We start from the raw sequence: 15427 nt of genomic DNA, 5'->3' as shown, positions 1-15427 counted from the left end.
GTCCAGGTCATTGGGCAAGTTTGTGGTGATAGGGGGAGACCAAGGCTAGAACTGAGAGTGCAGGTCAGTGAGTCACGGTCAGGATTCAGTCCAGTGATGGTAGTCAGGGTTGGTCATGCAGCCCAGTGGCCATCAGGCAGGTCCATAATGATGAGAGAGGTCCAAGGTCAAACTGGAAAGTCAGTCTGTGGGTCAAGGTCTGGATCAATGTGGATGCTTTGTTTACAGAGGAGTTACAGGAAAACAAGGAGGCAAGAATTCAGTTCATCTGAATTGCTTCTAATATGTAACTTGGGCAGAAGAATAGAAATCATGCCAGTTGCTCCAAAGAGATGCTCTGAAAAAGGAATTAGAATCCTCTTCTTTGGATTCATGCCGCTTAAATCTCTATGTGCTACATGTTGCCTTTCATATACCTGGAAAATTGTGGATGTGTAAGCTATCAGTTGCTGAGGGTATATTTTGATTGAATTGATCTGCTGCAAGGGGTAATGTTACTTCCTCTCTCCTATGTATTTATCTGTATTCCAGTTTTTCAGTGAGGAAGAGCTTAGAGGCAAAGATGAAATGTGACAGCAGGATGGATTGGGATTCATGTCAGCAAGGAAGGGTGAAAACTTAATTTAGAATGACAAAAAGAATACATCGCCTACTGAGCTCTTGGAGGAACTCAAAAGAAGTTGCACCAGTTTCTCTTGATAACTCATTAGATGACATATAGTTCATTTGAGGCAGATGTCTGTTTGGGATTAAGACATCTGAATTAAGACACAAGTAGGTGTCTACAGCAGATGAAAATCCTGTGATAGCCAGTGCAGACCTAGGACAGGACTCAAGTTGCCTAAACATAGATGCCTAGTGCCATTTGAAACACATAGGATATATGGAGACATCCTTATGGGGTAGTCATATCCTCCTGTACATTGTAAAATGCACGAGACCTATTTTCTTCTGCAGTGGCATCCAGTCCCCAAGCAGTTATACAAACCTGGTGATTGAGATAATCGGCCACTAGGTGTGAACCTTAGGATGGCCTGAATTGTTCTTTATCTCCATCAGTCATGTTAAATAAAGCTCCTTCAGCTGCAGTGTGAATTTAGACATCTAGCATGCCTTTACACACCTGCATGGGGTGAACCATTTAGAAGCTCAATTCAGTTGCCTATTGGATGTGTCTAGTGCCATTTAAGATGCCCTGCAGTGTATAGAGACCTTGATAGATTTGAAATGAGACCTACAGTAAATGGGCGAAGTGGGACCCATGCCCTTCCTGAGCAGCAGCACTTGGAGACCAGAACTCATACGTCATCCAGAATGACTCCAAGTACCTATGTTTAGACAGCAGGAATGAGCTGAGGTATTTTAACCTTGAGCAGATTACCACCCTTAAACCTCATCTTTTGTAGCTTTGGAAGACCTATTCTAAAGGATTTCCAAAAGGAATAGTAATATACAGATGGTATTTTGTTTTTTTAAATTTATAACTGTATGTCCATGAGTAGTGTAGTTAAAAGTGTGACTTGAATTTTCTATTTCTGTGTAAGAATACTATTCTTAACACAGCAACATTTTTTTATAATCTCTGGAGCATTCCCTATTAATGTCATTTGTTACCTTTTGAACTGTCAGTTCATCAGAATTCTGCTCACTTGATAGAATTATTTTTTATGAAATACTAATTTATAATTTCTAAAGAAAAAGTCATAGTTTTTCCTTATTATCTGTTAGTTAATATTATTTGCAGTTGTCTTTACCATCAAAGTCCTCTTTGTAAACAGGATTAGATAAACAACTGGCTACTCCAGCAGCATAAACATTTAGAGTTTTGTTGAATTCTCCTTTGTTTAAAGTCATATTTCTTCTGTTTTCATATGAATGACTTGTATTTTATTGTAAACAGCCCTGCAACAATTTAATAAGTGTACTAGCAGACTATATTAGAATTTAGTAATTAATGGACATAAGAGTAGAAATGTTAGAGCTATTACTTTACAATAGAAATCCCTACAGTGAATTCTCAGTCAGTTCAGATAATCTCCTGATATATGTAAATCACTACTCTTTCATGAGCTTACACAAGCCCTCTAATAAAAGTTGTAAGCACATTCAAATTAAATTTGAAGAGGTGGACTAAAGTAATACCTGTAGGTTTAATCCCCAGTGTAAGAGAGATGTAGACATACTGTATCAGATCCAGCAAAGGGCCATGAAGATGATTCATGGATTGGAGCATCAGTCATATGAGGAGAGGCTGAGAGTGTTTAGCCTGGAGAAGAGAAGGCTCAGGGGGATCTTACCAATGTGTACAAATACCTAGTGGGGTGAATAAAGAAGACAAAGTCACTGGCAGGACAAGAGGCAGTCAGCACAAACTGAAGTACAATAAATTCCATGTAAAGATGAGAAGAGTCTTTTTTACTGTGAGAGTGGTCAACACTGGAGCAGGTTGCCCAGGAGTCTCCATCGTTGGAGCTACTCAGGAACGAACTGAACATGGTTCTGGGCAACCTGCTTTAGTTGACCCTGCTCTGAGCAGAGGTGGTTGAACTAGATGATCTCCAGAGGTCCTTTCTGACCTCAACAATTATTTGGTTTATTCCAGATAAGTTAACTCTGCATTTAACTAATTTCATTCTGTAATGATTTACTTGCATTTTATATTTTGCCCTCCTATGGAAGATCTCCAGTTGAGTGAATTCTTTTTTGAAGTAGGAAGTCCAAACTTAGACACAGTATCCACTGTTTTATCTATGACATCCCTGTTTACAGCCTAGGATTAGATTTGCTACTTCATTTTCTTTTTTTTTTTTTTTCTTGAGAGCATGATGTTACTGACTTATATTCAGTTTGTTATTCATTTTAATATCCCAGTCCTTTCCTGTAGAACTGTTTAGTCAGGTACTCTTTATCTTCTACTTTACAAAAATCTTTTTTTGGAGGGTCAAAATTATTGAAATGGAGAAATAAGCATGATAGCATTTGTAAAGGACAACATGCAAAAATTCTTTTAATTAATCAGTCAGCATCAGATACAATAAGGATAGTCCTAAGTGTTATGTATTGCTTTTTGTGAAATGTGTCATATTTATTTCTCCAGTATGTCAATGAAATTTTGAATTCCAGTTCTGTTGTCTAAAGCAATTGCAGCTCCTTTGTTTGTGGTATTTCTGTGTTATAATTCAGGTCATGAATATGCAGTGATACCATAAGAAAGATTTACTTAATGAAAGGTTCTCAAGGACTGATGAGTATTTTTGCTAGTCGTGGCCTGTTCCTGGCTACTGTTCTCCCAGTGGTCATGTCAGCAGCATACGTCAGAAGTTCTAGGACAAAGACTCAGTTTGTCTTTACTGAGGGACATTTACCAGGTGTGTCCCACTGTTTTCTGAATATCTGTATATATTATTTATATCTCACAGGTGAATCTTTTCCATTTTCCCCCTAGTTAACTTGGCAATGAATATGTTTTATGTCTACCTTCCAGTAGTGTGAACTATATGAACAAGTCTCTGCAATATCACTTCAATCATTACTTGATTATGTACTAAGATTTTAATTTCTTCCTGTTTATTTCCTCTATGTCTTGTAAAGTTTAAACACATGTATGTGTTCAGAAGATTGACCACTGTTTTCTTTGTTCTACTTCCAGCAATTGTATTATTTATCTCAGAGCCTTCTCCCAGTTTTTGGGCATTTGTCCATGTCACTGCATATAAAAACTGCTCTCCTGAATAATTCTTCCTTGTACAACATGGACCTACCTTTGTTCAGTTCTCCTCTGTGCCAGAACACCACCTTGTGGAAAAGGAAAGCAGAGCCTCATCTTTGCTTGGTTAGAACGATTGAAAAGACCTGAACCTCCAGATTCTTCTCCCTTACTTTTGGGTCCTTTCAGTTACTTTTGAGCAGCTCTGGGTAATATTTGCCAGTGCTATTAATGCCCATATGAATGAGCTGCATGGAATAAAAATCAGAAGGCTGAAGGAACCTTAGCACCTTTACTAGAAGTACTGAAGCAGTAACAGAGCTTAAAAAAGTGTGTTTATTTAATTTGATTACATTTATGGTTATGTTAAGAAGATTATACTACTCTAATTAAAGGTTACTAGGTTTTTCTATAGTAAACTTGAATTTTCAGCTATTTATAGCTCAGGGAAAATGTTTCCATACAGAAATTTGGCATTCAGTGTCTCAAGCTGAATGGTATGGTTTTCCTTCTAATTTTTTTAAAAAGACTCTTTGGCTGCATTCTGTTTTGAGGGAGGCAATTTTTTGTGGTTTTATATGCTTTTTGTTCTCTCTTGGCAAGGCTTGATACATGGAAAAAACAAATTTTCCAGGCTCTTAGTCTTTTATGTCAACTATTTCCTTCTTGATATTTCAAACATTGTACTTTGGTAGTCATTACTTTTTAACAGAGCCACTATATAATTCAATAAGCAGTTACCTCTAAGTATCTACCATAACTACTTTTTATACTTCATTACATAAAAATACTTAATATAATACAACTTAGTAAATATTTTTTTCTGAAACAAAATTATTTACCTGACATACTTTGTGTTAAATGTAAGTACTTGTGTATTTCTGTAAGGTTCACCTGTTTTTGATTCTCTTAAAATATAAAAACTATTTTTCATTTTTTGATTTATTTCTATTTATATTTTCTATTTATTGTCTGTAGACCATTTAATGCCATACTTGAAAGTGTTGAAATTCTTTTAAGTTTTTCTCACTGTTGGTTCTGAAAATCCTTCCTTTTACCCAAGAGGATGGTGCACATTTGGAATCCTCCAGTTAGAGTTCAGGGAACTCCATCCCTCAGCTCGTGAAGCCCAAGTCCTGGTTAAGGTCTACTGCCATCCAGATAGTAAACAGAGAAGTGTTTGAACTCTGTGTAAGTTCTTAAAGACTTCAGTTTGTTCTGTGGATTTGAAGCTCGACTAGTGAATGCAGATAGCATTGAGCCTGGCACAGAATGCGACTGGTGGCTCACGTGACTTCTTCATCTGTGTTTCAAGTGATGTCCAAATATTCTGCAAGTGTGACCCTGTGATCAGAAGACTTCCCAAGAAAGCAGGGAGTCTCTTTTTTCTTCTGACAACATTGTCAAGTACATATCTCCATCGTCTTGGAAGAATATCCTAAAAGCTAGTTATTGAGTATTCATTCATAGGACAGGTGAGATTAAGGTGAAGAGGTACTCCTTTTACTCCTCTGATTCAGCTTGGGCCACAGAATGGAAAAATGCTAGAGTCAGCAGAAGATGGTACATGTACTCTTACAGTCTCTAATTTGTTTCTGAGTTTTATCCAGTGATTATGCACTGTAAAATGCATATAGTATACAGGGGCCTGAACCTAAGTATTCTGCCTTTCCTTTACTTGCATGTTATCTGAGCTTCAGCAATGCAGCAAGAGAGAAATTATTAGTTATGTTGGGGAGAAGGATGATCAGAACAGAATTTGTGAGATGAATAAGAAACTGGCTGAGGAGGAAATAAGAGATGTTGAAAGCAGATTTATTAGACCAAAGAGACATTGCTGGTGGAGTTCCTCAGGTCTTTTTTAAAAACGTGTTTCTTCTATAGCACTAACTCAAATTTTTTGAGATAATATATGTTTGTGTTAAAATAAGGTAATCATGTTAGTCTGAATGTTTTCACCAGAAAATATCAAGGTGGTGAGATCTGCTGATGACAGAAAGATGGGACGTTATCAGTACCACACTGGAGGAATTGAGTGACCTCGAAGACAGGAGCAATCAATGTACAATAGATGAAACTATATAAAATTCAGTGCAAAGCAAGACTCTTCTGGACTCAGAGACAAGATGTTTACTCTAAGCTGTTAGTTCATCAGCTCAGAGTGTAAGGATTTGTCTGTAGTACTGCCTTGAGTTTCCACTGTGTGGCCCTTGTGAGAGTCATCCTGTATATGGTTCTCAGTGTTGTGTTCAAGAACAGTGAATTCAAGCTGGAACTGACTAGTGGACAGGAAGTCTATAGAGAAAATCAGGGGCTGAGAGACCTGGACTACAGCTCAGAGATTGCATGCCTGTAATATCACAGATAGAGAATAAAAATCAATACTTGAATGCCTTTCTGCAGTGCCCTTCCAAACTTCTGTCCCCTACGAAATCCAAGGGCTTCAGACATTCCCTGAACAGCTGTGTGAACAGCCTACTGCATATGCTGTAGCTGTGTGAACTGCTCTGTAAAGACAGGTACAGCTCTTTGAAATCAGCTAAGTTCTAACCACAGTATGAACTGAATAGGATTTACAGGATTTGGCCTAGAAATTGAACATTTTTGCCACAGAAGTTTTATGGGCATTTTTCATGCTCTAAATTAAGCTTTAGTTAATTTATTTTAGCTCCTTTTTTTTTTTTTTTTTTTCCCAATCACAGCTTTACTCATAGTGCAGCTGTGGCATTTGTCATGTAACAAGAAGGATCTGATAGTCATGAAATAACCCAGATTTATGCCCGTAGTGTTGAAGCGGTGCCATATTTGTGAAAATAACTTAAAAAAGAGAAACAATATGCAGCAGATGTGAAGGTTTTACCTTCACATTTAAGTAGGTTTATACTGTCAGCGAGTGTGGGCTTAGCACAGCCTGACAGAGTTTTAACTTACCAGATGTTCCACGTGATCAAATAGATACTATACAGCTGTTTTGCATTCTTTTTACTGGGCTCAGATAAATGCACAGTAAAGGCTCTGAAATATGTTTTTTGTATTTTGGCTAGTGCTGCAGAGAATTTACTTCTATTCATGGGCACTGAGAATGCAGGGAGAGACCAAAGGTGCTGTAGAAATGCTCATTTTTCGTTACCGTGAGGAGAAATTAGCGGCCATTTGGTTGAAACAACCCTGATACTAGCCAGAGAGGGACAAAAAAATGGGTTTTTCGTCTGGTTGTGGATGATGTGAGATTAGTGTCCATATTTGCACACTGCAGAAGTGACTTCTGGTCTCATGGTGAGCTGTGGCTCCCGCCTGGTCTTACAGTGTCATCCTTCCTGTGGCGTTTAACTCTCAGGGGAGGTGATGGGTGCAGTGGGAGCGGCCATCTCGCAGGTAGCTCGTGCTAATCCCAGCATGGGCTTGCAATACTGGAATGGGGACACTGGGTTGGATTCTGTATTCAGTGCAATACAGAAGACAGGGCATCTCCAGAGCTCCTGGCAAGGCTGCCTCCATCCCTCCTGTCTGCTTCCCCAGGTGTGGGCAGCATGCCCCAAGTTGGCCATTTGATGTGTATTTAAAGTCACACGGCTTTTGGGGGTCAGTCTGAGCAACTGCTCTGAAGTGTTTCAGGACTTAAAGGCCCAGGTTCCATTACTGCCACACCTGTCAACTTGATTCAATAACAGAACAGCTAAATAATAAAAAAGGAAGTTTCATTTCCCTTCACCTGCTTCTCTGCTCTTGTTTCTCCTTCCTCCCTCTCCAACTCCCCGTGCTCTCCTTAGCCCTTTGACCTTACTGCTGCCCTCCTTCCCTCCTGTCACTGTCAGCCTCCTGCCTTTCCAGAGCTGCTCTTACACCTGGAAATTCTTGTTCTTGTCTACCAGAGGCCTTCCTTGTTCTCCTTTAAATCCTTCTTTAAAACCTTCATCTTCAGGCAGAGATATTACTTTCATCTTTCATTAATGATCTCTTCAACATTTCTTGACTGCTCTGTACTTTTCAGATTTATAGCCTAGTCTTGCAAATGTTTACAGAGAAGTAACTGTTCAGTTAAATTGAGAACATTCAGTTAGAAGTCTGGAGAACTGGATCGTTCGTTGGGAAGCTTTTTGAAATGGGAATATTTCTCACTCTGTAAACACAATGTTCATTTATAGTTTTATATACATTTTTATGATACACATTTGTGGCCTCAGAGGAGCAGTGGAGCATGCACACAGAAAACTTCTGCTTTTAACTTTTATTCCCTAATTCAAGGTGTGGAACGTGTTCTCACCGATTTTTAGAGACAGTGAGCAAACTTAATGTTGACAATATGACTTTATACCCAGAATCATGAGAGGACAAGTACAAGCTGTACTTTTGATCTTGGTGACCTTCATTGCTTTGTGTTTCAGTATTGATTTTTATTTCAGGAATCTCAAGCATCTGGACTGCCTGAGTACATAAAGATTGTAGAAGTTGGGCCAAGGGACGGACTGCAAAATGAAAAGGTAATTTTTCTCATTTTTTTTTATTTTTTGTATTTTGACATGAATACCAGTGTTATTTTCATTGTGTGAAACACATACATCCTGCTAATTGTGTTTCTTCCATTTTGTACTATAAATATATTTATTTCTTTTCATATTAATAACTGTTTTCTATGTTAGAATAAAATTATATTACTATTTAGCCAGATGTTTAATCATATGATTTCTTTCTATAGTTTGTTAACTAGCCTTTCTGTTACTCAAGTGCTATTTCTTTTTCTGGAATTTGTCTTGTCGGTCAATAACATTCTGTCACGACATAATTGCTAAACACCATGAAGCACTGGCTATCTTCATAATAAGAGTTTGTGCTACCAGTGCTACTATAGTAGGAATAGTACAATAGGTTTTGTCATACTTCTTGCTGAACAGGCATGGAAAAAAAAGAAATTACTCTTCTGATAGTATTATTTACCTGAAGGGTGGTAGGGAAGCATGGAAGATTGAAAAAGACTATGTAAAATAGGGTACATGTATCAAAACAGTCATCTGTTTCCACAAACAGGGGGATAAGCTTACATACATTGTTGTTACTGATATCAAAGATGTTAGCAGTATTAACAGAATGGAATTACTCTGCCTCAGCCGTGGAGCTTTTTTCCCTCCATTTTTCTCTGGTTAAACTATGTGTTACTATTTCCTTTGTTGCTTCTTTGCTACATTGGTGTTTGGTTACTAACAATTAGTGAGGCCAGATCTATAACCAGTTGCACAGAAGTGCTTCCTCATTCTTTTGTGGTGGACAAAAAATGGAGTAGGATCATGTATACTGCCTAGTGCTTTCCTTATGCAGTAGCTTCCTACTGTCAGGAAACAGTATAGTTATAGTAATAATGTATGAGTATAGTTCATTGTTTAAAAAAAAAGTATTGTTTATGTACTGAGAGCATTTTGCTTACAAAAGTTTCTTACTGCATGAAATACTTTACTATAGTATGTCTCCATGTCCATAGGTGATAGTCCCAACTGATATCAAAATTGAGTTAATCAACCGGCTTTCCAAAACAGGCCTGCCTGCAATAGAAGTGACCAGTTTTGTTTCATCCAAATGGGTGCCTCAGGTATGTAAAATTGTCACCATGCAGAACTATTTCCATTTAAACACCATTACCCGTAGTGGAGTTTTCTGGTAGTATAGCCTCTATAATTATACAAGAAAAGGGAATTGAAATAATGTTGTTTATTTGTAAATCACATGCTGTTGTCAGACACCATTTACACAGTTTTGAGGTTTTATGCTTTTATTCAGGTCAACTGAAGTTGAACTAATTATTAAAAAGTAGTCAAAATTGAAGAAAAGCTGTAAACTGTGCAGAAAGCGGGTTAAATCCCTAACTTATCATCAGCAGGAGCAGGTTGCTCCAGAAGAGAAGGGGAACTGGAAGCCAAGCATGATAACAGGGGGAGCCGAGGTTGTAGCCTTTTTGACCAAAGGGCAGTCTAACAGTCTGTGAGAGCAGAGCAGGTCTGGTGAGGGTAACCAGAACAGCCAAGAGTACACATACTCAGGTGAGTCTGCAGTGATGTGGCAGGTCCCAGATTAAGCCAGGAAGACATAGTCAGGATCCAGTCAGTAAGCTACATGGGCAGGCATGGGCTTGGCTGCTGCTGTGCAGTTGTGCTGTTTCTTAGGCAGGGAGAGTGTCTCAGCTTAAAAGTTGCTGTGAAGTTCAGTGAAAAGAGAGGGGAGGCCATGTTAAGACTTCTTAATAGAGCTGTCTGGGGGAGCCTCTGCTGATCTGTTTTCTAGCTTTTATTGATGATCTCCAAGGCTGATTGAGTCTTCTCAAGTTACTGTCTTCTTATCAATGAGCTGGCCTCGAGTGCAGGCAGCTAAACTCTTAGGCGGGGAGCACTCCAGGCTCTGATCAACACAAATGCTAGAAGTACAATTTGCCATGATTACTACATAGGGTGTGAGAAATCTTAAATGTTGTCATTGCCCTCCAAACATAAATAATCTATCAGGTGATTCCTGATTTGTCCCTTGCAGCATGAGGGTAGGAATTTGGATGTGTGTGTATGTGCAAGGGACAGCAGTAAATGGGCACTGAGAGAATTGGTCACAGGATGCTGAGTGGGGGTAAGAGGTGTGGGGATGATGGATGAACACCATGAGTAAAGGGCAACTGGGATATAGGATGCTGAGTGTAGACATAAAGATTTGAGAATATGAAGCAGTTGGGATGTAGAGTGTTGAACTTGAGTATCCAGATGAATAGCAGTGGGGCTGATCTCTGGGGAATAGTCATGGTGGAGGGGACTTCTCGCAGAAGCAACACCAATTCAGAGACCTAGAAACAGGTCAGGAAAACCTAGAGGCACAGGGTTTATGCAAACTGGGTAAACTTCTCAGGAGTGCTCCCTAGCACCAAACCAAGGGAGTAGTCTTCCCAGGCCTGGGAGTTGTGTGAAAAGTCATGGAAACTGAGTCTTACCTGAAGCCAAACCAGTTTTAAATGTCTGCTGCACTTGGAACTTTTCTGTGTATCTATCCACTGTGCGGTCCTCCTTTTCCAAACACTAACATAAGCGCACACACATACAAACAGACACGCTTACATGTTGAAGGATTCTAGTTAAGGAGAGATGTTGCAGATTCTGTTCTGATTTTGAGTTTGCTCACAAAGGGGCAGTGACTTTTGCAGCTAATAATATAGAGAAAATTCTTTATGATCAATGTTAACGTACTGTGGAATGGAGTCAAAGAAACTACTTGTGCATTTTATTTTCCTCGTTATTTATGTAAACATTCAGTTGGTAACTAAAGAATTGGGGATCATTAACATAATTTAATGATGTTCCTACCTCGTTTCTACTCTTCTGAGAACAAATAGTCATTGATGTAAAAAAGAAAGGTAACATACCTTTTTTTCTTTTTCCTTAAATGAATTTCATTTTCCGCATTTGGAAGTGTATTTGGAAGATCTAAGTTTGGGACTATCTTATATGTAGTAGTATTTAGGCGCATTAGTTATCTTGCGGATCTAGGACTCTACCAGCAGCCGTACTGAGTTTTGATGAATCATAATAATTTGCTCATTATTTTTCCAAAATTAATTTTTACATTTGGTAGAATTCAGCAGAAATCCTAGCCTTTCTGAAGTCAGCAGCAAAACTACATTGTCATTTTTGAGATTTAACACTGCTAATTCAGGCTTAGTCCTGAAGTATACTGTGTAGCTCCTGTTTGTGCAAACTTAATTATTCCCTGCAAGTAAGGAAATAAGTCAATACTCGTCTATATGATTTAAGCTAATTTTGAAGAAATTACACACTTGTTTGCACAGAAGCATTTGAATACTTACATGTTTAGTAAGGACCACACAAGTTATTTACAAAATAAAACATGAAATTAATTCATTCGAGAAAATACTTCCATTTTTAACATTGTTTGTTGCAGATCTGTCAAAATGTATATAAAGTTTGTCTGGTTTAAACTGACAATACATCCTGGGCCTGGACTGTATCCCAGGCTTTCCTCTTGAGAAAAACATAGTACAGTCATACTTATTCATGCGTTAGCAGAGCAAACTGTACAGCACTTTGAGGGAATCCTTTGATTTATTTCAGTGTTCTCGGGATTGCCAGGGAAGGGCCTAAAGGAAGGATAATAGAAAGGGGAAGAGAACAGCAACAGTGCAGAAGGTCAGTGCAGGGGCAATGATATCACGTCCATTGAAAGCAGCTAGACCAAGTTTTTCCAAGTGCCACCAAACTTTGGCAGTTACAGCAAAGAGAATAGTGTTGGGTTTTAAGCATTAGATGGAAAAGTCTAAAGCAAAGGTGGATTTCTTCCTTTCTTGTTTAATTATTTCCTTTTCCTGTGAGCCAGTACGAGTACCAAATTTAGCACAGGTTTGTCGGTTTTTAAAAAAAGTAACAACCCCTTCTTATCTTAAATTCATGTCTGAATACTTTACTTTAATGGCTTAATTTGTGTTTAAAATGTTTTTAATTTAAAAGATAAGAATGTGTTGCTCTGATAGGGAGTGCAGTCTTGACTTTGTCTTTTCTTTGCTCCTTTTTTCTTTTCATAGGTCATGGGAATAGAATTCATGGTTATGTTTAGATCACTCATTCACTTATTTCTTTTTTTAGTATTTTAAAGCTCTTTTATGGTTTCCCATCCACTGTTTTTTTTGGCAGAGGATTTTTTTACTGAAAAGAGCTAAAAGAAAAAGTTCCCCAGTAGCGAGGTGCCATATAAAACAGGATCCCACACCTATAACCTAAACGGCCAAAAATTATAAATACCTACTGTTGGAAAGCTTATTTTTAAAGAAATTCGGAAAAGAAATATTTTATTATAATTTAAAATCTTATAACATGCAATATGTGTTAAAATGGGATTTTACTTACAGGAAAAATAGTAATGGGACAAATGTAATATATATTATTTGGATCTGGCAGCTTTATACTGGTTGAAAAAGTGTCATTTTGGTTTTCTAGTATATTTTAAGTCAGGCTATAATTTTAAAGTGTGGAATTAGTTCCAGCATTTGCCATTTAATTAATCATTTGGTTTCAAACATTCTTCCTTGCCCTGAGAAATGTAGATACTGTTTATATTAAATTAAGGAATGAAAAATTGTTCTTAAAAAACTAAGGCATTACCAAATGTTTTTTTGGGAGGTTATCAGATATGTTAGTTGGTCACACTGATTTAGAAGCAATTACAAAAAGTTGCTTTGTGCCATCACTTGTTTGCTGATGAGAAGTGAGTTGTGTCTGACTGTAAGACACTTTTCATACCATATATCCACTTCCTTTTTAGATGCATGTTGGACTTATATTTGAGGAGGCATACATGCATATTTCTGATATTTTTAGTCCATTTATTTTAATAGTAGAAAATCAGTGACAGGAAGATTCCAGGTTGCCAGTAGTCTTGTCACTTAATAATCTGGTATAATTTAATATCACATATTTAGAATTGTGGTACTGCAAAGTTATCAATAAAGTATTCATTGAAAATACAGAGTAACAAAAGCTTTGTAGTTCATATCTCTTTTCATACAGTATTCCTCAAATTACTTTTCATGAGTGTGCAAAGAATCAGAAATCCAATTTAATACTGTTTGCTTGGAAGATTTGCTTTTATGAGAGCTGATTTAAAGAACATTTAAAATGCACTATTAGTTTTTTAAAACTGAAAATCTGTAGGACATGAAATACAAGGGATATGTCTTATTAACTGTATTGTTTTTAGGCATGCACACCATTAAAAAATAAACTCATTTTTCCTCCTGTTCTTTAAGAAAATGTGTTTGTCTAAATAATCTAGTTTATTACACAAGTAAGTCTTTGATTCATCTTCCTGATTAGTAAACGGAGTATGTTTAAACTTGAGTGAGAAAGGTCTAAGAATATCTGGAAAAGGCAGTTTCTTTTGTGAGGGGAGACTAAGCAAAACAAATGCTTGAATAAAGTAATGGTCTTTGACCCTTGCTATAATAAAGAAGTATTTTCTTCTTTTGAAAAAAAAATCATAGAATCATGAAATCATAGAATGGTTTGGGTTGGAAGGGACCTTAAAGATCACCTGGTTTCAACCTCCCTGCTGTGGGCAGGGACACCTTCCACTAGACCAGGTTGCTCAAAGCCCCATCCAAGCTGACCCTGAATACTTCCAGGGATGGAGCATCCACCACTTCTCTGGGCAACCTATTCCAGTGTCTCACCACCCTCACAGTAAAGAATTTATTTCTTATATCAAATCTAAATCTACCCTCTTTGAGTTTAAAGCTATTACCTCTTGTTCTGTAATTACATGCAGTTGTAAAAAGTCCCTCTCCAGCTTTCCTGTAGGCCCCCTTTATGTACTGGAAGGCCGCTATAAGGTCTCCCTGGAGCCTTCTCTTCTCCAGGCTGAAAACCCCAACTCTCTCAGCCTGTCCTCATAGGGAAGGTGCTCCAGCCCCCTGATCATCTTCATGGCCTCCTCTGGACCTGCTGCAACAGGTCCATGTCCTTATGTTGGGGGCCTCAGAACTGGACACAGTACTGCAGGTGGGGTCTCATGAGAGCGGAGTAGAGGGGGAGAATCACCTCCCTCGACGTGCTGGCCACACTTCTCTTGATGCAGCCCAGGATGTGGTTGGCTTTCTGGGCTGCAAGCGCACGTTGCTGGCTCATAGTCAGTTTTCCATCCATTACTACCCCTTCTCTGCAGGGCTGCTTTCAATCCACTCATCTCCCAGCCTATATTTGTGCTTGGGATTGCCCTGACCCATGTGCAAGACCTTGAACTTGGCCTTGTTGAACTTCATGAGGTTTGCACAGGCCATCTCTCAAGCCTGTTGAGGTCCCTCTGGATGGCATCCCTTCCCTCCAGCATGTCAACCGCACCACACAGCTTGGTGTCATCGGCAAATTTGCTGAGGGTGCACTCAATCCCATTGTCCATGTCTCCAGCAAAGATGTTAAACAGTGCTGGTCCCAACACTGACCCCTGAGGAATGACACTTGTCACTGCTCTTCACTTGGACATTGAGCCAATTCTTTGAGTGCGACCATCCAGCTAATTCCTTATCCACCAAGTGGTGCATCTGTCAAATCCATGTCTCACAAATTTAGAGACAAGGATATCGTGCGGGACAGTGTCAAAAGCCTTGCACGAGTCCAGGTAGATGACATCAGTTGTTCAATCCAGGTAGATGATGTCAGTTGCTAACAAATCCAATTTAGTCCATTGTTAACCTATAAAACTCTTTAATCAACTTTCCTGAGAAACAGCATACCAGGAGGACTTTGCTGAAAAGTCAATAGCTCAGAGTGACCTTACAATAGGAGTGCAACAGCTGCTGAGCAGATTAATCAACTGGTAACAGCCTAGCACCTGTTTTCTATGAACCACTGGCCACATATGTGTTTCTATTAACCCTTCCTTTTTTCCTGCTATTCTAAGTATATTAAAATGTTACACTATGCAGAGAACTGGATTTTGCTACGTTTTGCTATATTTTTAAGGATAGACTTGTGATTAGTCTTTTCAAATATGCTGATTACAGTATTGAGTAATTCAGGTTTGTTTATGGTTAAGATTGTGAAGTCACATTTATCAGAGTGCTGAAGTTTTCAGAATTTGGATCGTTTTAAAACGTCAGTTATTCTTTTAATTCCACTTATTGAGTCCATTGAGGTAAGTTTAAAGTTGCAATAACAGCTAATGATCAGCATGATCACAAGTCTATAAATT

The 15427-nt window shown here is 38.3% G+C and overlaps 1 protein-coding gene across 4 annotated transcripts in view; it reads left to right on the top strand.

Annotated features, from left to right (window-relative positions):
* Positions 1-15427, top strand: part of HMGCLL1 (3-hydroxy-3-methylglutaryl-CoA lyase like 1) — a 100741-nt gene that overhangs the window by 14868 nt on the left and 70446 nt on the right. For all 4 annotated transcript variants that reach the window (XM_074861751.1, XM_074861750.1, XM_074861749.1 and 1 more), the window contains exons 2-3: positions 8110-8187; positions 9180-9287. In XM_074861751.1, coding sequence (XP_074717852.1) covers positions 8110-8187; positions 9180-9287 — 186 coding nt within the window. The remainder of the gene's footprint in view (positions 1-8109; positions 8188-9179; positions 9288-15427) is intronic.

This window comes from Strix uralensis, chromosome 3 (genome assembly GCF_047716275.1).
Source record: "Strix uralensis isolate ZFMK-TIS-50842 chromosome 3, bStrUra1, whole genome shotgun sequence".
NCBI lineage: Eukaryota > Metazoa > Chordata > Aves > Strigiformes > Strigidae > Strix > Strix uralensis.
Note: the sequence above shows the minus strand (reverse complement) of the source record. Positions and strands in the feature narration are given on the sequence as shown.